Genomic DNA, 23,193 nt, shown 5'->3' with positions numbered 1-23,193 from the left:
TAATTTATTTATCTGTGTGAATAAATGCTATACCACACATGTGTGTGGACCAGAGAACAACTTGCAGAAGTTGTATCTTTTATCCCAACATGTAGGTCTCAGGGATTGAAATCAAGGTGTCAAGCTTGGTAGCAAGTGCCTTGGTACCTGCACAGCCATCTCATTGGCTCTGTTTGCTTATTTTTAAGAAGGAGGTCTCACTATGCTGCCCAGGTCTTGAACTGGTCTTGAACTCATGAACTCAGTCATCCTGGCTCAGTCTCCCAAGTAAATGGAAGTAGAGGTGTTACCACCATGCCTGACTGAGATAAAAATTTCAATGGTACCATTTCCTTTCCATTACATTACTTTAGAGAGAGAATGTGTGTGTGAGAGAGAAATACAGAGAGAGACAGACAGACAGATGGACAGAGATTATGAGTGCCATGACATGTGAAAGTCACAGGACAAACTACAGTTCTCATGTGGGTCCCAGGGATTAAACTCAGGACATCAGGCTTGGCAGAAGCACCCACTGAGCCACTTGCACCAGCCATCAAGCTATCTTTCTACTGGTGTTTAGCTGAGCTAGTAATGGTAGCAATATGCGGGAAGCTGAGGCAAGAGGACTAAGAGTTTAATGCCAGCTTCGAGCTTAAGACTGTCTTTAAAAAGAGAGGGAGATGTATAATATAAATCTCAGTTCATTTGTTTATAAAAGATAAAAGCCAACAAAAAGTAAAAACATTTACTTTTACCATCTGAGATTTCCAACAGACAGAAGAAAACTAAGAGTAGCATAAGAAAAAAAAAAAAAAAACAATATGGAAGAAAACAGAGACTACAGATGTGACTCTCAGCAATATGGGTGATTGTGCTTGTCTGGTTGGGGTTCTTGTTTTGAGAAAGGGCTTCCTGTAACCCACATTAGCCTCGACCTCACTACATAGTGGAGGCTGACCTTAAACTGCTCCTCCTGCTTCACATCCAGAGTGCTGGAATTACAGGTATGCACCACCATCTCTGGTTTTAATATGGATCACTGTTAAGCATGGGAACTAAGAATAAATCAAGGATATTGTTTGAAATTTACACATAAAATTAATTCTACTGATTAAAAAATATTAGAAATGGAAATGTCACCATAACTTGCATACTATTTCACTATTAAATTTAGTAGCATATTTTATCTCATATGGGTATTATTAGCACTCTGAATAGGCAAAAATTTTTATAGATATTCAGTAAGTCTATAGCCTAGTCACCTAAATAAACATCCTCTAATATAATGCTTCACAGAATACTTTTATAAAATGGCTTATTACAGGATCTAACTTTAATACAATCAAATTTCTTTAAATGGGATATATGTGAATACAATAAATAACCTGACGTATTTTCCACAAATAGAAAAACAATTATTTTTAAATTATACTTAATATAAAATCATTTTCCTCAAAAAAAGCAATAGGATGGCTCCTGTTATTTTTTTATCTACACAAACACATATACTAGCTAGCACTTTGAGTTACCTATATATGCACCCGCTTCCTTCTCTTTATCTTACCTTTACTAACAGCGTAATCCTGCATGCTGATCCAAAGGCTTCTGGCAGGCTCTTTAGAACAACCCAATGCCAAGTCTACATAGACAGCAATTTCAGGCCGCAATTTGTAATCAAAAGGCTTCTGCTCTTCATTTCCTGAAAGAGCTACTTCTAGTAGGCAGCTCATACATTTATCTATTTTAAAAAATATAAAAAATTAATAATTCTGTTTATTTATTTCTCTTTTTCTCCTGCCCTCCCTGTGTGTGTGTGTGTCTGCATGCCTGGTAATCAAACCTAGGTTATCAGTCCTGGCAGGAAACACTTTATACCTTGAGCCATCAATCCTCAAGTTTCCTTTTTAGGGTTGTGGGTACGAGGAGGGTTGGAGGGGGTGGCACTAGGAACACAAGACAAGATTTCTTTAGGCAGCTTTGGAATGCACTCTGTAGACTAGGCTGGCCTCAAACTCAGACACCAACTTGCCCCTGCCTCTCAGGTGCTTGGGATTAAAGGTATGCACCATCACCACCTGGCTAAATTCCCAATTTTAAACTCCATAAATTTATAACTGCAAAAGAAAATCTTATTTACTCAATGAATACAAAATTATGTACTTGGGTCTAATTTAAAGTAGAGACTACTAAAGTGACGCCCTCTAGGAGGGGGGAAAAAAAAAGCAAATAGAGGCCAGGATTGCAAAATGTACTAAGCACAACCTTGAAAACTGTTGTATTAAAAAATGCATAGTATCTTTTTTGAGAAAAGTAGGCCCACAGGAAAAGAGAATAAAACTTTTTCTCTTCAATAGACTTAAAGGAAAGCAATCAGTTAATAGTGAAACAAAAGGGATACAAAATCTTTCCCTTTCTCCCCATCTATCCTACCTCCTTCTCTACCTCACAGACTCCCTCTCATTTCCTCTCTTCCTCTCTATGACTTTACCTTGTATATATCTGGGCCTTTTTCTTATTTGAAAAATAACAAAAATTAGTTTTAATTCAGGCTAGTTAATTCTACTCATTATTTCATAGAATCAAATTTGGAAGTCCAAAGAGATTAAAATACCATTTCTAGATAAAACTACTAAATCATTTCGGGACACTGAATAAACCTTATGTTCAGTCTGAAAGCCAACAAAATAGAGAAATGGGAGATATGGAAAGGAATTCTCAAAGATATTACAAAATTTTCAAAAACACTACAATTTCCACCTGCCATTCGTATCTATGAGTAGTGGCTGGGCTGGCTAGTTTTATGTCAACACATGTTCCAGCCCTCTGAAAACAGAGAACCTCAATTGAGAACAATGCCATCATAAGATTGGGCTACAGGCAAGCCTGTAAGGTATTTTCTTACTAGTGATTGTCCGAAGGGCCCAGTCCATTGTGAGTATGTCCACTCAGGGGCTAGTGGCCCTGGCTTCTATAGGAAAGCAAGCTGACCAAGCCATAGGAGCAAGCAGTAAAGTAAGCAGCATTCCTCCTGGCTCCAGGTCTCCATCCTCTTTGAGTTCCTGTTCTGAATTCTTGGATGATGAACAGTGATGTGGAAGTATGAGTCAAATAAACCCTTTCCTCTCCAAGTTGCTTTTGGTCATAGTGTTCTTTTCATCACAGCAACAGTAACCCTGCCTAAGACAGTATCTGAAAACTGGACACTGCTCTGCCCTGACAGGTGCTCTTTCAGTGCACTCCACTCAGGGAAGCAGTTCTGAAAGCCAAAGCTTCAGAACACAAACAAATGTTTTTTCCATCACTTGATCAAAATGAGTGAAAGTACAACAGAATGAGATCAGACCTGTATTTTTGGCTTTTTTGAGGTGGTGGTCTCCCATTGTAGCCGAACCTAGCCTGGAACTTATCACATAGCTTAGACTAAGCTCTTGTAACAGTTCTCCTGACTCAGTTTCTCAAGTGCTGGGATTACAGGGTGAGCCACCATAGCTGGCTCTAGACCAGCGATTCTCAACCTGTGGGTCGCAACCCCCTTGGGAGTTATGTATCATATAACCTCAGTATCAGATGTTTACATTATGATTCATAACCGTAGGAAAATTACAGAATGAAGTAGCAAGGAAATAATCTCATGGTCAGGGTCACCAATCCATGAAAAACTGTATTAAAGGGTCATAGCATATACCATGTTACAGAATTTAACTGCTTTTTGAAAACTGTACATTACAATTTTAGATCTTTTTATTACTAATGTGGAAAATGCATGAGTTCTGTTTTCAACACTGAGGTAAGAGATCTCCAAGGAGAAACAAAGAAGGCGCTCCACATGCCTCAGAGAAGCATATTACCTAACTGAGGGGTGTCCATTTCCACACCATCACTGAAAAGTGGTGTTTTCATCCAATACGCAGTATCCTGTTCTTCTGGAGTCACAGGGGAGCCCTGAAGCATGCCACCAAGACATCGCCCGATGAGGAGAGCAATTGTTCTTTCCAGATCCACAAGCCACACCCAAGACTGAGCTGGCTGAGGTAATGGCACACCAGCTGGGTCAATTACTTCTGGCCCTCCTAAAGAGAAAAATCAACAGTAACTGTGTCTTTACCTGTTACTTTTAAATTTTAAAAGCTTGGGGCTGGTGAGATGGCTCAGTGGGTAAGAGCACTGTCTGTGCTCCCAAAGAAACCGGTTCAATTCCCAGCACCCACATGGCAGCTCACAACTGTCTCCATTTACAAGGGATCTGACACCTTCATGCTGATGCACATAAAATTAAAAAAAAAGAAAAAAAATTTTAAAAGCTTTCTCATGGTCTCTAATCTATTATACTACAGTAAGATATTGAAAAAATAATATTTCAAAGAAAGCACATAGTATTTTCTATATATAAATTACCTGGTATATTAGATTAATTTAAAATTTACTCAGACATGTTAGGCTATCAAATAATTTTTCCACTGTGAAGTTACTAATTTTAAGATAAATACTAAACCAACACATGCAAACTTATCTCAATAGATTTTATTATACCAGCTAGATTAAATTTTACCATCTTTAGTCAGATTTTGGCACTATTTCTCCAAAGTGGCACTACTGTTTAATGCTCTGCTAGCTTGAACTCAGAACTGTCTTATACTAAGATCTAGACCCAGGCTTTTTAGCAGATATTTGTTTCTAAAAGTTCTACACACATGGCCACACACACACACATACACACACACAAACACATGACAGCAACAAAGATAACAGAAATCAGTGGTATAAAAAAATATATATATTCCAAAAGTGAGTTATTTAAAAAGATTAATACTTTTAGAACTAGTAAGGAAAAACATACTCCATATACTTTAAAAATAGAAATAAAAAGGATATATAACAATGCCTGCATAGGAAAAATTTTAAACCACAAATGAATAAAATCAATTTTATACCAATAAATTTCAAGGCCAAAAAAAATAATATTTTCTGAAAAATAACAATTTCTAAAATGGAGTAGAAAAAATTTTTCACGATCCATGCATATGTACAATAAAAATATAAATAAATAAACCATAAGGGCCAGATAATTTCATAAATTACTTTAGCACTTCAAAAAAAGATAATCTTTATCTTATAAAAATTACATCAGAGAGTGAAGATTCCAAATTCATACTATATGGTTAACATTCTAGTAAGGCAAGAACAGCATGAAAAAGAAAAACTTTTTAAAAATAATCAGTTAACGAGGGAGGGGAATGGGAGGAGAAGAGGTGGGGAAGAGTGGGATTCAGAGGGGACAAAGAGGGAGCTACAGTTGGGATACAAAATGAATAAATTGTAATTCATAAAATAAGTAAATTAATTTTAAAAAAATCAGTTAAAAACCCAAAGAATTCCAGAACAGAAGGATACTAAACTCACCCAACCCAAGTAAGTTCTAAGACACTTTAGGAGAGCAAGAACAACCCTGCTGAATCACTATTCTGATATGGTCATGCATTTGGTACTTTGACCATTTCAATTCAGTGGTCAACAGAACTGACCACTGCCACAGCAAGCAGGCTTCAAGGTAATCCTGTCAGAGCCCATCACTTTCCAGAAAAAACAAGCAAACAAAACTCACAAAACCTCAAGGCCCTGAACAAGTGGCTTTCCCAAGGTTACACAAGAAATTACTAAGAGACTAAAATAGGCTTAATAGGCCTCAGTTTATGACTCTTTCCAATAAAAAAAAAAAAAAGAACAATTCACTAATATGAAAGGTCTTTTTGTTCCAGTGGTAACATTTGACAGACTTAACACAGACCCCAAATGCAAACACAAGCTATTATCAAGTTTCTAGAATCACCAGCACTGTATAAATCAAGAATGAATTACAATGACAAGTCTAAAATCAAATGCACTAAAAATACTTTCTCAATTTCCATTTTAAAATCCAACCAGTTGCCTATATATCCAACCAAAATAAATGTTACTATCAAATAGATATTTAACATTAAAATATTTTATATTTGACTTAAAACACTTAAATATAATTATTCATTGTTTATAAATGTATTATTACTTTAAATACCTCCAAAGAAAGAGTATTGCTGACTAAATCATGACACAATTTTGCTATCTGTTATAAGACACATCTTAATTTCAATTACGTCACACTCTGAAGAACAGAAAAGCTCTATAATCACCGCCATAAAGATGCTTTTTGTGACAGCCATAAGCAACTTTCTTAGCTACTGCATGGCAGGTGGTCACTTAGAAGATATCACATCGTTTGGATCACATGAAACACCATATTGTCAGATTTTTATTTGAGATATGTAAGAAGAACAACCTTTTCAAAAACATTATTTAACTTTTACTGCCTGGACTTACCATGAAGAGGCCACTGTAATTCTTGGTCTTCTAAAAGAGCAGCAGCTGGCAGGAGTCTGTTAAGGCAATCAAGAGGTGGCAAGAGGTCGAGGAGGTAACTCAATAAAGGACGAGCCACTGACACGGGGAGTAACAGTAGGGAGTTAACAATCTGGCAGAGCATGCTGCCTGCAGCTGACACATAGATAACATCTATGAAGAGCAGAGAAATGCAATGTAAATCAATGACCTCAAATAAACTTAAAAAAAAAAAAAAAAAAACTAAATACTTCTTCTGTTTGGAAAGAGAGTAGATAAATTCAATATCTCTTTGTTCAGTATCTACCTGACAGCTATTGTCATATTAGTATTTTGTCACCAGAAAATAACATCAACAGACACTATGGAAAACAAACTTACCTCGCATGCCAACAAACTCAAAACACAAAAACTGCTTTCTTAAGATACATTACAATTGCACATTCATTAATTTATCCCCACTTTAAAAACTTAGTCAAACATTGAGAGTACCTATAACAGACTAGAAACTAATTCTAAACAGAAAGACAGCCATGACCAAAGCAGCCAACAGTAGCCATCTTCCTGTGATGGCTAACATTCTAGTAAGGCAAGGTGTTTTATATTTTTCTAAATTAAAATAATTTTTAAAATTAAGATCATCATAAAATAGCTGTCCTTTCATAATGGGTATCACTTTTCAACCAAATTTGTTCCAGTATTTCCCTGTACTCAGTGCCAAGAGGAATATTCAGAAGTGAATCCAGTCTGAACGAACATTAAATTTATGTTGTATATAGAATAGCCAAACCAGAATAACTAATAAGCAATAGTCTTGGTTCATCAGATTTCTTTTTTGTTTTGTTTTGTTTTTGTTTTTGTTTTTGTTTTTGTTTTTGTTTTTGTTTTAGGAAGTAAAACTTCAGAGATCAACAACAAATAAAATACTCAGTAGGCAACTAAAGAGAGGCTCTGCTGCCTGGAAAGTCCTCAGCTAGGTGCAAACATGGGAGCACATGCATGGTGGTCAAAGACATTTAGACTAGATGAGCCTATTCAGAAAGAAAAGAGGATTAAAAGCAAAATTTAAAGGATCCCAAAGTGGAAGGGCATATCCAAAGGAAGAGAGGATAAATCCTTTGGAAAGTCCCAGAAAAACACTGGTCGAGATGGGTAAGAAAAAGGACTGTGGTACACAGAAGAAAGCTCATGGAAGAAAGCATTTCAAGAAGGAAATTGGACAGGGTGTGGTAGTAATCCCAGCCTTTGAAGGGCTGAAACAGAAGGATTACTTTGAGTTTAAGAACAGCATGTTCTAGAGCAGAACATTCCTGTCTCAAAACAGGAATGTTTTGAGGGAGGGAGGGAGGGGGGAGATAGAGAAATACTGCAGTAGATAAAAATGTTAATTTATATCATAAATTAACTGTTTGAGTTTATAGCACCCAATGCCTTTAAATTAGATCTGTTGAGACCATTAGAATTCTTTAAGATCAATCGGTATTACATCACCCCTAAACCAAGATGAAAGGAAACAAAATCAATACAAAGAAAACTCAGAATCATTTCTCCTCTATACAGAGGTGTCAGGTCTTCTTGAGGTTTTAGAAAAGTTCTAATAACTCTTGCTTTATAACCACTGGTTAAATGTGAAATTCAATACCAAACTCACCCCTTAATTTTTCTCCAACACTGCCATTCCAAGGACTTTCTTTAAGCAAATTTGCAGAACGTGAATAAATATCTGTGGCATGAGGCAGCAAGAGTTGAAGATGTTTATGAAGCAATGCCACACTGCTTGAGTTCTGCGGAGAAAAAGTCTCTAAATCAACACTCTGAAAGATCCGAAATACAAAAATATTATGGCATCCCCAACTATCTGAGTTGTAGGTTCCCAATAGAGCACCATGAAAAGCACAGAACTGCATACCTCAGTAATGGTATTAATGTGGCAAAAAGCAAGCAGTTGTTTCTGTAGTGAACACAGCAATTCATGAAGATGAGCAGGCTGACTATTCTCTGAAGATGATGTTCCAAGAAGATATTTATCACTGTTCTTTTCTAGCTCTCCAAAGGCTTGATCCTAAAATGACACATAGTGAAGACTATATTTCAAATGTTTTAGAAAACTATTTTATGTTTATTCTTCATTACATGAGAAACACTTAAGAAATTTTTAACATAAGTAGTTTTATAATTTTAAGTTACATATTACATGAACACTACAGTATTTCAGATATGACATGTTTTTCTCTTTGGGAAAGGGAATCTAAAATTTTATTTATATTGTTTAAATGTTGAAATGCTTTAACCTAAAAAGATCCTTACCCCTTAATCCTTTCTTAATATATTGAAAAAGCAAGGTACCGTATAAAACCCTAAATTTCTTAAGAGGGTCTTCATTAAAATTTCCGCCAGATGAGTGTCTGGATGGCAGGTCTGAGGACCATAAGGCTGATCTGACAGGTTTCCATAACCCATGCACACAGTCGAAAGGTCAGCAGCATCAGAAGGTGAGCTATAGCCGAGAAGGGAGGCTACATGGGTATGATCTTGCAAACTTGTCAGAATTATATCCAGTTGCATTCTCTAAACAATAATGAAAAAGAAACATATAACAAGCATAACATTCATTAGAAGAGAGAAGAAAAGGATGTTAGGACAAAAAACTATACTAACAATGCTAACTAATCCACTTACTTGATACACAACCTTCAACAAGTACATAATTATAGTAAAAACTTCAATTAATATCATTTGGGAAAATGTAAATTACAGGTTTTTAATCTCATCTTTTATGATAAATAGCTAAAATGATGTGCATAATAAATTAAGCACTGTAAGTAGACATTTGTAGAAAATGCCAACAGATACATACTCATATTATTCTACAAAATTAATGATGACAACTGCAAAAATTATACTGGAAAACATCTGTGGACATTACATTGCCACTAAGTACCTTATTTCACCTCTAATCTATAGCTCTACAATTGACTCTTCCACTTGGCTCAGCAAAGCACTTATTTTCATTTATTTCACTTAAAAATAACAAAAATTAAAAATAAGAACAAACCTCAAATGCTTTTTGCTAATGATGACCTTTTTCTTTTCAGAAAAGCAACTGTAGGCATAGGGCCAACAGCAGTAACACAAGAATGATTTCCACTCAGTACTTTACAATAAACCAAGCGTGTCTGGTTTGACATCATAATTAATACTAGAAAAACGAATCATGACTCTAAGAACAGACCCTGTGTATCATTTCAGTTCACTAGATATCCAACAATTCTCCCAACATAAAACATCAAATAATCAGGCTGCACCAGAACTACCGAACACTACTCTGTGAACATTTGACGCTTGATTTGCTCTATTTTCTTCTCAGTCCAATTTCCTATGATGTGAATGGTTTCTCTACATGCAAAAGCTCACCTGTCCTTTGGATAAGCTTTCCCATCTATCAGGTCCTTGGGGCAAAAGAGAATGAAGTAATTCCATCCGTTCTCGTAATGGAGGTAACAGCATGGTTGCTCCCACTGAGAGTGTTTCAATTACCACCTAATATCCAAAAACAAAACAAAAAGGAAAGAAAGAAAAAGGAAAAGTGTATTGATTAGCCCAGAGCTTCTCTTTTTAATAGCAACATAAAAAGTGATTGCACTAACTGTTGGGATTATATAACTCTAAAGATACTGTGTTAAAAAAAAAAAAAAAAAACCTGTTATTTAGTTAAGAGAGTTTAAGAACATCTCCAGATGTGGTGAGTCGCACCTCTAATCCCAGCACTTGGGAGGCACAGGCAAGCGGACCTCTGAGTTTGAGCCAGCCTGTTCTACAGACTGAGTTCCAGGACAGTCAAGGCTACACAGAGAGACCCTGCAATTGATATCTAGTGTGGAGAAGTTCAGATCACAGATTACTCTTACCTCTTGGATTTCATCTGGGACAGTTGAGTCCATCAGCCTGAAGAGTAAATTTCGAAGTGGACCTGCTTGCCTCCCAAGAATACTGGTAGCTACCCCACCCGCAAGGGCCAGAGCAAGGTGATTTGAAAGCAACTTCAGGCACAGCTTAAGAAAATTATGGTGTTCCCTGAAATGAAACAAGCTATTGTGAATTTTTGAAGCATAAAAATAAATATAATATCCAGTTTGAGGAACATTTTTTCTCTTTAAAAATTTTGTCAAGTGATGACCAATGATAAATTTTAAAATGTCATTTATGAAATTATATATAACCTTTTAAAACCAAAAAGTTACTAATAAAAGTTCAGCTCTTTTCTAACTTTATCAAGAAGACTCAGGTAATTTGAAGAAAAACCAAGAAGAGTAAGTCAAAGGCTGAGAAGAGTAATTAATATATATGCCCATGTACATATCTACAACATACCGTGACGAAGGGAAAGGCAGGGGGGGAATCTCACTGTTTATTTTATCACAGTATCGCTCAAGAAAGGAACGCAGATGTGAGAAGGTACTCTCTTCAAGATCTACACAATAAGGCCGGTGCCATGCAACAACTTGTCTAGAAGAAAGCATAAGAAAAGTATCTAATAGCCTTATAATGCAACTTCTACACACGATCAAAAGCAAAACACTGGGCGAGATGGGCCTTCTACCTCAGACCACGGCCAAGTTACTTCCTAACTTCATGGAGAAGGCTCCTGGGCTGGTGACTGCTGCCATGACTTACTTGAAGCCTCCACTGGCCACATTTTGTCAGTATGCCAAGGTTAGCTGGTTCCCCAACCCTGCTGAAATCTCTACAGCTATTCAGAGAGGGAAAGAAATCATTCAAAGCGCTAAAACTGGTAGCTGCAAACAGCTTACAATTAAGGAAGCTGTGCTGAATGATTTGGTGGCCACTGAGGTGTGGACGTGGTTTTATATCCAAGAGACAGATCATAGGCAAACATGGCATAGTTGGCTATGATGTTTGAAGACCAATCTTTAACATCTGATTTTATTTGAGTTCTTATTCTTGGACCATGTATAATGAGACTGCTATCTCAATAAAATACTAGCTGTCGGAGAGAAAAAAAACAAAACAAGACACAGTGGGGGGAGACAATACAACAAAACAGCTTACTTGATTTAAAAGTATAGCAACTAGGTCTTGGTTTTTTGTTTTGTTTTTTGTTTCATTTTGTTATTTGGGAGTAATTTGTTTTGTTTTACAAAGAAGACCAACCAGACAAAGGGCAATGAAGTTAAACAAATGTTTTAAATCAGTAAAGCCTAGTTCTGATTTTAGTTCATTTCCTCTTGATACAAAGACACTCAACTGTGTTTGTGATACATGTGTTCACATGTGGTGTGCATGTGAAGGTGGGGGTGAGCCTCTATGTGTGTGGAATGTAGAGGCTGATGTTCAGTGTCTTCCTCAGTCACTCTCCACCTTATTTTTGTGTGCAAGGTCTTTCACTAAACCTAGAGCTCACCACCTTGGTGAGCTCGCTAACAGTCCACAGAGTGAATTCCAGAGATCCATCTGTGCTCCCCACTGCACCGTTGGCATCGAGAGAAAAGACATGTACTGCAGCACTTGGCCTTTATGTGGGGACTGGGATTCTGAACTCAGGTCCTCACGCTTGCAAGGCAAACACTTTGCTGACTCAGCCATCTCTTCAGCCTGACACTTAACTTTTAATTTTTAATTTTCTAAAGACAGAGAATTCAAAATGAGAAGACATTAAGTGTCTTAAATACAGCTTCTTCATTTTGAAATATATGTAACCTCAATATACACATGAAAAGAGATCCAAATGTCATTTCTATGATAACAGAGTAAATACTAGAAATTATATAGCCTTTAAATATGTACATATATATTCATATATATTGGTCAATCTTAAAAACACATGAAATTTTATTCTAAATTTAGTAATACTACTGTTTGTTATACTTTTGTAGGGTTGCATATGAAGTGTTTTGCCCAGCAACTTCTGGGCTGTGCCAGAATGTTCTGACTTACTTCGGGCCAAGGCAATGGAGCCAGAAGATCATGGATGGACACATGTAAACCAAAACAAATCCTTTCCGCTTTTAAGGCGTTTATATAAATTGTTATAGTAGGCAAAGGTATTAACACAATTACCTACAAAAATAATAATATTTCTTTGATACAAATTAAATTACTTTAAATTAACATATGAGTTTACATGAAAACTTTGCTGTGAAGAGTTGCAAATGGTCCAATTGCACGTACAATTTTACAAAAGAAGGCATCTTAGGATGAACCCAGTATCCTTTACATGCCACCTGGACCCTCACTCACATGGTGTGCCATCAGGAACATCAGCTGAATAGTATGTATCTTATTATTGTAGATTTCTGCATGTGTGGTTAAACATGAGACCAATATACTTACTACCAAAATTTGTACTATTTAGGAATTTATTTTAATATAGCATCATCATTATTACTAGTATTAAATTTAATTATTCAACTTCTGATGTATATTGTGTAATGTTGACTCAATAGACATTCATAGTCCTAAAATAAATATAAGAAAATATTTTTTAAAAAAACTCATAAGAATGTTTAAATATAGCACTTACCTGTCCCTAGGGAGAGCAGTCCATGCCAAACTATGCGATGTTCCAGCTGAGATCTGCTGAATAGCTATGCCATCTAAGCCACTCACTTTCTTTGGTTTAGTAATAGGACCTGTGGAATTTCCCTGGCCACACTGCCCCATGGAGTTATTGCCCCACGCATAAACTTCATTATCTAAAAATAAAGACATAAGGCATAAAAGTTAAATTTAAATGGAAAACATTTAAGAAAAAGAACTCATAATACCTCTTTAAAAACAAATGACCTAGAATATTTGTAATCCCTACACTAAGGAGGCTAACATAGGAGGATTTAAACTTTGTGCTTAGGCTATAAAGATGTTACCTAAAATACTAAAACAAACAAATAAACATGACTGTACCATGCGAAAGAGACAAACAATGACTGTCTCCAATAGAAATATCAACTATTCTTGTGGCAGCCAATTCTTCAATGAGCTTGGGTCTCAAAGCGGTAGCTTCTGAAGAACCACAACCTAGACAAGCACCACAGCCCCAAGCATAGACCTGAAAAGACAGAAATACAGAACATGTTAATTCCTAAAACATGCAGACTAGGAACTAAAATTATCAAGGAGTGTAGTACCTTTCCGATATTAAAATAATAGAAAATATTAAAATAATATTTAGTGTTTTGATCATTTTAAAGACAATTGTGGTACCCTCAGGAGATTGATCGACAAGATAGCTAAAAAGCTACCGTAAGCCCATAGCTGCCTCACATGATCATCCCCACCCCATTTTCCAAACAATTCTCTCTCTAAAATGCAGACATAAAAGGTGGAAATATTTGGGGCTGGAGAGCTGGCTCAGTGGTTAAGAGCACTGGCTGCTCTTCCATAGGACCTGGGTTCAACAAACAGCTCACAACTGTCTGTAACTCCAACTCCAGGTGGTCTGACACCCTCATACCACTGCACATAAAATTAAATAAATTATTTTTAAAGACAGAAATATTAAATTAGTAGCACACCCAAGAAAATTAACAGTAATTATTTCTTAGCAAATATCTGCATCTTTCTTGTTTTATAAGAAAAAATTAGCTGGGCAATGGTGGCACACGCCTTAAATCCCAGCCCTCAAGAGGCAGAGGAAGGCAGATCTCTGAGAGTTCAAGGCCAGCCTGGTCTACAGAGTTCCAAACTATGTCTTGAACCTAGCCCTCCCCCACCCGCTGGGGGGAGGAAAAAAGTCACTGCCATTTATTGTGCTGTTTTTAAACACCCAACACCCAGTATATAAACAGATGAGCAAGTGGGATTAAAATAAACTGGTCACAGGTAAAATGAAAAAAAAAAAAAAAAAAAAATAGAAGAGCCTCTGCCAAATACCACTAATTGGTTTGCACTTGGCAAATACTCTTCAATCTAAGCAGTAATAGAAATATTATTTTAAAACTTCTACTTTTTGCCAGGCAGTGGTGGCACAGGCCTTTAATCCCAGCACTTGGGAGGCAGAGGCAGGCGGGGATCTCTTGAGTTTGAGGACAGCCTGGTCTACACAGAAAAACCTTGTTTCAAAAAACAAACAACAACAAAAAACATTTCATTTACATGATTCTTACACAGAAGACTAGACCAAGGAATGAAAATATAAAATTTATAATATAAATCATAAAACTGGTGTTAATTATCACTCACAAAAATATATATAAATCAGAAGTCACAACAGCTCCCCTGAACACCTTTATTTGTTCCTAATTAATAACAAAATGACTGGTGCTTGACTTAGGCTGTACAGGAAAAGATACATGAAGAAAAAAGAAATATGAAAGGAAGAATGTCTGCCAATTAGGCAATCCAAACTGGACAATCAGAAAACTGAACAACTTTTTCTTTCAATTGGCTTTGATTCGATTATATTCACCTTTATGTTTATACCAAAAGGGCTTTTTTGTTATGGTTATTATTTTTGTTTTGTGTTCAAGTTATTTTAGAAAAGACTGCTATGGACAGGCTAGATATCTCCATCAGAAGAGAAGACCATACATATATTTATATCAGTTATCAGAAAACATACTCCAGACAAATACAGAGTGTAAGAAAACTCCAGCATAGCACAGGAGGTGTGGCCACAGTGTGGAACACAGTTTCCTTCTGCTGCCTTTGGATCAAGAAATAGAACTCAGCAACTTCTCCTTCTCTAGCAACATGTCTCCCTTGCAAGCTGCCATGCTCCCCACCATGACGATAATGAACTAAACCTTTAAAACTGTAAGTCAGCCCCAATTAAATGTTTTCCTTTATAAGAGCTGCCTTGGTCATGATGACTCTTCACAGCAATAGAAACAAGACAGACTTCAAGTCCAATACAGTAAGACCCTCTGAGCTTTCTTTTAAATATTCTTTTAGCTGAGCTCTCATTTCAACACCTACACTCTGGGAGGCAGAAGCAAGCAGATCTCTGTAACTCTGAGGCCAGCCTGGTCTACAAAGTGAGTCCAGAACAGCCAAGGCTTCACAGAGAAACCCTGCCTCAAAAAGCCAAAAAGAAAAGAAAGAAAGAAAAAATTTGAGCCGGGCATGGTGGCACACACCTTTAATCACAGCACTCAGGAAGGCAGAGGCATGCAGACTGCTATGAGTTCAAGACCAGACTGGCCTACAAAGCAAGTCCAGGACATCCAACGCTACACAGAGAAACCCTGTCTCAAAAAAACAAACCAAACAAACAACAAAAAAGAATAAATATTTGTAGCTCAGTTGGTACAGTTCTTGCTTATCATGCAAAATGTCCCAGATTTGATCCCTAGAACTACAACATAAAAACAAAAACAAAAACCAAAAAAACTTGCCTTGCATTTTGGGCATTATATTATGCCGTATAAAAATACATTATCTTCATTTAAACTTAAGAGTTACATTTAGTGGCAAATTAGCACTGAGTAGGCCTGAGGGTACTGAGACAGACAGAGTAAGAGGCTCCACAGGTTTAACAGTAATCAGAATGGCTCATCAAAGTATTTCTCCCACTTTATTTCTATAAACATACACACTGGACTTCACATAACCTAATATGCTCATGATACAACTATTCTATATAGCAAGTAATTTGCAAATTCCTTTGGGATATAATGTCACAGACTTACTATTTATAATTTACTACTAGCAGTTAAACATAAGAACTTTAAATTCAAATAATTTACACACAACCATCTGATACACAAAGCAGAAATTACGTTCTCTTTTATAGAAAGGAAGCATATGACAATGAAGGAAGGCCTAAGATTTGCGTGGGGTAGATCAAGTAAGTGAGCACTTGCTGAGTTAGATCCATGGACTCTTACTACAAAACCTACTGTGAGGAACAGATGAACGATCAAATAATAATACCAGAGCTTTAAAGTATGCAATTGACTCTATAATAAAATAAAATAAATAGCTTATATTACATTTTTAGGCAATGGACTATTTCTGTCTCTCAAAGAATAATTTTTAAGTTTTTTTAAAAGATCTGTTTATTTGTTTGTTTGTTTGTTTATATGTATATGAGTGCTCTATCTGCATGAACACCTGTATGCCAGAAGAGGGTATCAGATCACATTGTAAATGGTTGGGAGCCACCATGTGGTTGTTCGGAATTGAACTCAGGACCTATGGAAGAGCAGACAGTGCTCTTAACCACTCAGCCATCTCTCCAGCCCTCAAAGAATAACTAAATTAAATGTAAATTTCAGCTTTGCTGGTAATCTACTTTGGCCTGGCATACAATAGGCTCCTACATTCAAGGCCAATGTGGCTGGTGAACTCAAGGAAGAAAATATCACTCTTCTTCACTGTGTCTGGACCTCTTTGGTACCACCACACTTTCCATCTCAAGTTTTTTCGATGTTGTTGCTGTTTTTTGTGGTTTTTTTGTTTTGGGGGTTTTGGTTTGGTTTGGTTTTTGGTTTTTCAAGACAGGGTTTCCCTGTGTAGCCTTGGCTATCCTGGACTTCCTTTGTAGACCAGGCTGGCCTCAAACTCACAGAGATTATTCTGCCTCTATCTCACAAGTGCTGGGAATAAAGGCATGTACCACCATGCCTGACCTCTTTCCCTTCTTTTTCAATCATCTTACTTTTTTAGTTCTATCACTGGTCCCCTCAAGTTTTTGTTTTGTGTTCCCTCACTATTCTTTAACAGGAAGGAGCCTATGAGGTGTCTCGATGATTTGGATGAGACATTAAAGAGTTCTAAGCACTAATTGAATCAACTTACTTCAAAGAAGAGGGACCTAAAAGAGAATGCATCCAGGTCATACAAGCAGGTAAGAAAACCTGGCTTTTGAAACAAAATTAAGTATTTTTATCTCAATAGGTTGCCTTAAAAAGCTTTTCTTACCCAGGCTCGTGGCACACACCTTTAATCACAGCACTTGGGAGGCAGAGGCAGGCAGATCTCTATGAATTCAAGGCCAGCCTGGTCTACAAAGTAATTTCCAGGACACTAGGGTTAAAAAGTTTTTCTTTTCTTTCCAAATTTCAAGTTAACACTTTTTAGTTACTTAGCCCATTGACACGCTTATGTATGTTCATTCCTTAGTCTTACCTGCCCTGTTGATGTCAAAGCAAGTGAAGACTGGCTCCCGGCACAAACTTTGCGAATAAACATTCCTTGTAAAGCTTCAATAACTTTAGGTTTATATACTCTGTTGGTATCACCATGGCCAAGTTTACCTACATACATACATACATAAAAAAAAAAAAAAAAAAAGACATTATTCAAGTTAGGCACCTAATAAAATAATATAACTTTTATAACAATGAGCAGACAGATTTAGAAACCCATAAGTTTCTGCTAGCAGATGACATTAACAAATGAACATGACTGTTGTAAGAAAGTTAACAATAATATTATTGAAAATAAGATTGTGTCTTATTCTCAATCAATAAAAACTATTTTAAAGAGACACAGAAGATATTTCTTTCTAATTTCTTCCTTTTTTAACAAAAAACTTTTTAAAGATTGTGTGTGTGAGGAAGAAGAAAAAGAGGAGAGGGAGAGAGAGAGAGAGAGAGATCAGAGGTATTGGATCCCCTGGAACTGAAGTTATAAGTGGAAACCCAAAGAGAAGTTCTAGCTAGCTCTTAACCACTGAGCTATCTTTACAGGCTTTATTTTTACTTTTTAATTTACATGTGCATGCGTGTGTGTGTGTGAATGTTTCATGTGCAAGTGGGTTCCCAGAGAAACCAGAAGAGGGTGTGGGATCCCCCAGAGCTGAAGTGACACGTGGTTGTTACCTGATGCGGACACTAGAAATCAAACACCAGTCCTCTAAAAGAGCAGTAAATGTTCTAAACCCCTACACCATGTCACCAGTGCCGATATTTCTAAATTTAAATGGTCTGACAGGCAAGCCAGGCATTGTAACACAGGTTTATAATTTTACTGCTAAAAAAGTAGAGGCAGAAGAATAGCTGCAAGTATGTCACACAGCTAGACCATCTCTTTAAAGGAAGGAAGGAGGAAAGGCAGGCAGGCAGAAAGAAAGCCACTATAATCCCGGAATTTGGAGGGCAAGAGAATTGTTAAGCATTTAAGGCCAAGCCAGGACTGGTGGTACAGGCAGATCTCTTGTGAGTGCTAGGCACAGAGAGAATAAATGATAGCTAGCTAGATAGGTAGGTAGGTAGATAGATAGGTAGGTAGATAGATAGATAGATAGATAGATAGATAGATAGATAGATAGATAGATAGGTAGGTAGGTAGATAGATAGGTAGGTAGATAGACAGACATCTAGATGATAGATAAATCTAAAAATAAGAATGAGTTTGAGGCCAGCAAGGTCTACACAGCCAATTTCAGGTCAGAAAGGTATAAATAGTAAGACCTTGTTTCAAAACAGAAAAAAGTGGGGCTGGAGAGATGGCTCAGCGGTCAAGAGCACTGACTGCTCTTCCAAAGATCCTGAGTTCAATTCTCAGCAACCACATGGTGGCTCATGACCATCTGTAATGGAATCTAATTACCTCTTCTGGTGTGTGTGAAAACAGGGCATTCATATAAATAAAACATATCTTTAAAAAAAAAAAGCAGAAAAAAGTGCTAACAGTTTACATATTTTTAAAAAGTTAAAGATTCAATAGTTCATGAAATAGAAAATGTGAAAAATGATTGAAAGCAGGAAAAATGGCTAACATATAAAGGTAACCTCACTAGAAATCAATAAAATGTAAAATAAATTATATTATTTTCACTACTTAAATTATCTTTTAAGTTACTTTTTTGTTTGATTTAGTTTTTGTTTTTTGAGACAAGGCCCTGCTAGCCTCTAGCTTCCAAACCCTCTTGCCTCACCCTTGTAAATTCAGGTACAGAAGAACACCACCACACCAGCTAAAATGATCTTACTTTTCACACCTATTGTTGCTGATCTATGTGTACAAGGATTCAGACTGCTGACAGAGTAACTAATTAAAGTGGGCAAAGACCCACTCACTCATGCAGTAGGTTTCTTTTGTTTTGTCTATCTTGCTGACATCCTTCTTGTTTTGGGGGCAGCGAGAAAAAGCAGTGATTTTAACATTGGGGAAAAAAAAACAAAACTAGGGGGCATCTTACTCAACAATGAGAAACTTATTTCATATATTGTCATATAATAGTATAATAGTACTCTAGGCCTTTCAAAACCTTAACATAGTGCCATGTTTACTAATATAAATATTTCTATATTAGAAACAAGTTATAAAATAACATACTTGAACTATACAGGCCCACTTTGGCTTCCACAAAAGACATGTATAAATGCATATGTATTCAGCAATCTGTCTACCGATGTTAACATTGTAATAATGAAAGAAACATTTTGTTTTTATGACATTTGAGTTTTTCTATACGAGGCATATATACTTGAAAAATATTTTTTCTTCAATTTTTAAGAAATAAAGCCCAAAGCTACCAATAGGTTTTCTTACATACCATTGTCTCCTCCTCCAAAAGACCACACAGTCCTTCCATCTTTGGACAGAGCAATCGTATGTGAACTTCCACAAGAAACCTCTCCTACATTACTAATGTCTTTTACTAACGTTGGAATGTTACGGCTGTTGCTGTCACCATGACCTTAGATAAAACACAGAAAGATATTAACTCCTTTTCTCTAGGCCATATTTTTCACAAGAGTAATATGCTACCAGTTATTTTTAAATGCAATTAAAAGCAAAAAAGACAATCGTCTCTATCTGTTCTACCTAAGTCTCTTAGGCTGCTCCCAACCTGAAGGCACACTGATTTTAGCGCATCCTAAGTTTCTGTAACAGCACTTACCTTCATCTGTCTCTAACACATCCACATTAACTTGTTTCCCTGACCAGCACATCATAAACTTCAGGGTCATAATGTTATGTTTGTTATGTTTCTTATCTCTTACGCCTGGTTACAGTTCTTGATAGATCTCAAAATCTAGAAATAATTATCTATAGGAATACTTACTTTGAGTTTAAAAGTAATAAAAGAAATGACCTATGAACTCATGCTCACTGGTTTAGTAATGGACCGTTTCCGTCTATGGAAATAATTCCAACTTGTAAGAATTCTTACCTAGTCTTCCGAAGTCTCCTTCACCCCATGTATATAATTCACCATCCTCCGTGACAGCAGCACTGTGCCTGTATCCAGCTGATACACAAACAACTACCTGGATTGTACATAAGTAAATCTGATAAGCATACAAATGCTAAAACACATACACACAAGGGCTTTACAGGCATTATTAGCACAACTCATATAAGAGCTGACATGAAGACCAAGGCTGCTGACTAAAGCAATCACTTACTTTCATGTTCTGCTTGCTGAACCCTGAACCTCGGCTTTGACCCAAAGAAGAGAATAAGTTTTCTTAACCCAAAAAGACACATTGTAATTTCCAGCAAAAGACATATCTGATCACTAGCAGGAATGCTACAGCAACAATTAAGTCTTTACTGAAGGAGTTGGAGAGAGTGCAACAAAAGTCAATGGCAACTTTTTAAATCTAAGATTAACAGAAAAGCTCTAGCCTTTATTGACCAACAACAACTCATTACGTAGTAACTCAAAATGCTATTACAAATATAATTGGAAATATAAATTCACATCAAGATTCTCACAGCCCTTCTTCTTATCAAGAAATTCTTTGACTAATACGGTGGTTTTCAACCTTCTAGTACTTCGACCTTTAATACAGTTCCTCAAGTTGTGGTGACCCCCCCAAAAAACCATAAAGTTATTTTCACTGCTACTTCATATAACTAATTTTGCTACTGTTATGAATCATAATGTAAATATTTGTTTTCAAATGGTCTTAGACAATCCTTACGAATGTGTTGTGACACCCACCAACCCCCAAAGGAGTCATGACCCACAGGTTGAAAACTGCTAGATTAGTAGGGCCAAAACAGTAAGGACATATAACAACAAACCTTGGGGATCACTTATACTCGCTAACACTGATCAATATTATCAGCTGCTTAGAAAAACACACACATACACATACACACACACACACACACACACACACACACACACACACACACACACAGAAAAAGTCAGCACTAATAACTCCCTATTTTTTAAACCTCCAAAAACAAGAATTCCAAAAGAATTTAAATGTGAGACTCAATGTTTAAAATGTGAACACCTAAGCCAGGCCTGTGATCCCAGCACTCAGGGAGGCAGAGCAGGTGGATCTCTGTGAGTTTTAGGCCAGTCTGGTCCACCAACTAAGTTCAGGACAGCCAAGGCTATATAGAAAAACCCTGTCTCAAAAAAATAAAATAAAATAAAATAAAAATCCAAAAAATAAAATAAAATATGAACAATTAAAGTAGTCTAAGCATTGAGAAATTCTAAACTTTCCATTTGTAAATTAACTTAAATATCTATTGTTTTTTTCCACCATGACATTTAATCTATATTGCTGTACAAAGGGGATATTAAAAAGAATATAACTAAAGCAATGGAATTAAGAAAGAAGATATTAAAACAACCAAAAAAAAAATCACAATCGTTAAGAGTATTTAGCAGAAGAAGCTTAGAGTTCCATATTCAATATCTTTTCAGTTACTGAAGCAGGGTATGCCTCGCTATGTTCACTGCCCTCAAACTAGCAATCTTAACTGTCTCTATCTGGAATTACAGATATGTGCCACTACACCCACCATACTCTGTACCTGTCAAGTATTTGCTGGTGTTTACAAAGTGGGATGTTACAAGACCCATTGTTTGGGGTCTTATAACTTTGATGAGTAAATTAAAATACTACAAGAAATAGCGGTGTGGAATTTATTTGATATCCATTTGAGAAAACGTCTTATGATGGAAAAAATGTAGTATATGTATTACTATAAAATTTGGAAATCTTAAAACAGAGAAACCCACATAAGTCTTACCTCTGTAAAGAAATGTCAAATAAAAATAAAAACAAGTTCTGTTTCTAATGGCACCAATTATTTAAATAAGACTCTTGACAATCACTTAACTACTCTAAATGCCTCATCATTCAAGGGCTAGAGAGATGACTCAGTCCATAAAGTGTTTGTATGAAAACCCAAGTTCAGTCACCAGAACTTCATTAAAAAGCCAGAAGTGGTGGCACATGATTTTAATCCCAAGGCTGGCACAGTAGAGACAAAGGATCCTGGTGTTCAGTGTGCAGGCAGCTTCACTTTAGCTGAGGCCCTGTCTCAGAAAACAAAATAGAAGGACTAGAGAGATGGCTGGGCTATAAAGAGTTTGCTGCTCTTGCAAAGGACCTGGATTCAGTTTCTGGTACCTGCACGGTTCCAAGAGATCCTCAGATCTCTTCAGGCATTAGGCACACACACATACACAGACATACACATAGGCAAAACACCCACATGCATAAAATAAAACTTTTTTGTTTGTTTTGTTTTGTTTTTGAAGACAAAGCTTCCTCTGTGTGGTCCTGGCTGTCCTGGAACTCGCTCGGTAGACCAGGCTGGCCTGGAACTCACAAGGACCCACCTGCCTCTGCCTCCCAGGTGCTGGGATTAAAGGTGGGTGTTACCATCACCCAGCAAAATAATAAAATACATTTTCTTTATTTTTAATTATGGAGGAGGTAATGTACATGTGCATACAAGTGCCTATGGAGACCGAAAACACTGATTCCCCTTGGATTGGGGCTACAATAGGATAGCTGCGAGCCTCCTGATGTAAGTGCTGAGAACAGAACATGGGTCTTCTGAAGAGCAGCATGCATGTTTAGCCACTGAGCTATTTCTCCAATCCCCCTCCAAAAAAAGATTAAAAAGTGGTTATACTGAGCCAGGTGTGATGGCACATGGCTTTAATCC

General features: G+C 36.7%; 2 protein-coding genes across 8 annotated transcripts in view; one reads left to right on the top strand and one right to left on the bottom strand.

Annotated features, from left to right (window-relative positions):
- The window catches only part of Herc1 (HECT and RLD domain containing E3 ubiquitin protein ligase family member 1), a 162,378-nt gene that overhangs the window by 104,516 nt on the left and 34,669 nt on the right, over nucleotides 1–23,193 (bottom strand). For all 7 annotated transcript variants that reach the window (XM_055597768.1, XM_055597801.1, XM_055597785.1 and 4 more), the window contains exons 6-19: nucleotides 20,438–20,534; nucleotides 19,817–19,960; nucleotides 17,443–17,570; nucleotides 13,276–13,420; nucleotides 12,896–13,067; nucleotides 10,726–10,860; nucleotides 10,263–10,428; nucleotides 9,769–9,894; nucleotides 8,701–8,922; nucleotides 8,264–8,416; nucleotides 8,006–8,138; nucleotides 6,337–6,528; nucleotides 3,831–4,052; nucleotides 1,547–1,720 (exon numbers count right to left, since the gene is read on the bottom strand). In XM_055597768.1, the coding sequence (XP_055453743.1) occupies nucleotides 1,547–1,720; nucleotides 3,831–4,052; nucleotides 6,337–6,528; nucleotides 8,006–8,138; nucleotides 8,264–8,416; nucleotides 8,701–8,922; nucleotides 9,769–9,894; nucleotides 10,263–10,428; nucleotides 10,726–10,860; nucleotides 12,896–13,067; nucleotides 13,276–13,420; nucleotides 17,443–17,570; nucleotides 19,817–19,960; nucleotides 20,438–20,534 (2,209 nt within the window). The remainder of the gene's footprint in view (nucleotides 1–1,546; nucleotides 1,721–3,830; nucleotides 4,053–6,336; nucleotides 6,529–8,005; nucleotides 8,139–8,263; nucleotides 8,417–8,700; nucleotides 8,923–9,768; nucleotides 9,895–10,262; nucleotides 10,429–10,725; nucleotides 10,861–12,895; nucleotides 13,068–13,275; nucleotides 13,421–17,442; nucleotides 17,571–19,816; nucleotides 19,961–20,437; nucleotides 20,535–23,193) is intronic.
- On the top strand, nucleotides 10,987–11,268 carry LOC129669543 (ATP synthase subunit g, mitochondrial-like). Its single transcript, XM_055597826.1, has one exon. It carries the CDS (start codon nucleotides 10,987–10,989, stop codon nucleotides 11,266–11,268), a length of 282 nt encoding a protein of 93 aa, XP_055453801.1.

The sequence above is a fragment of the Psammomys obesus genome, unplaced genomic scaffold, assembly GCF_907164565.1.
Source record: "Psammomys obesus unplaced genomic scaffold, mPsaObe1.curated_primary_1811, whole genome shotgun sequence".
Lineage (NCBI taxonomy): Eukaryota > Metazoa > Chordata > Mammalia > Rodentia > Muridae > Psammomys > Psammomys obesus.
Note: the sequence above shows the minus strand (reverse complement) of the source record. Positions and strands in the feature narration are given on the sequence as shown.

Excerpts from the sequence above, each read along its gene's own strand:
- LOC129669543 (XM_055597826.1), top strand. The coding sequence starts at position 10,987 with ATGGAGAAGGCTCCTGGGCTGGTGACTGCTGCCATGACTTACTTGAAG.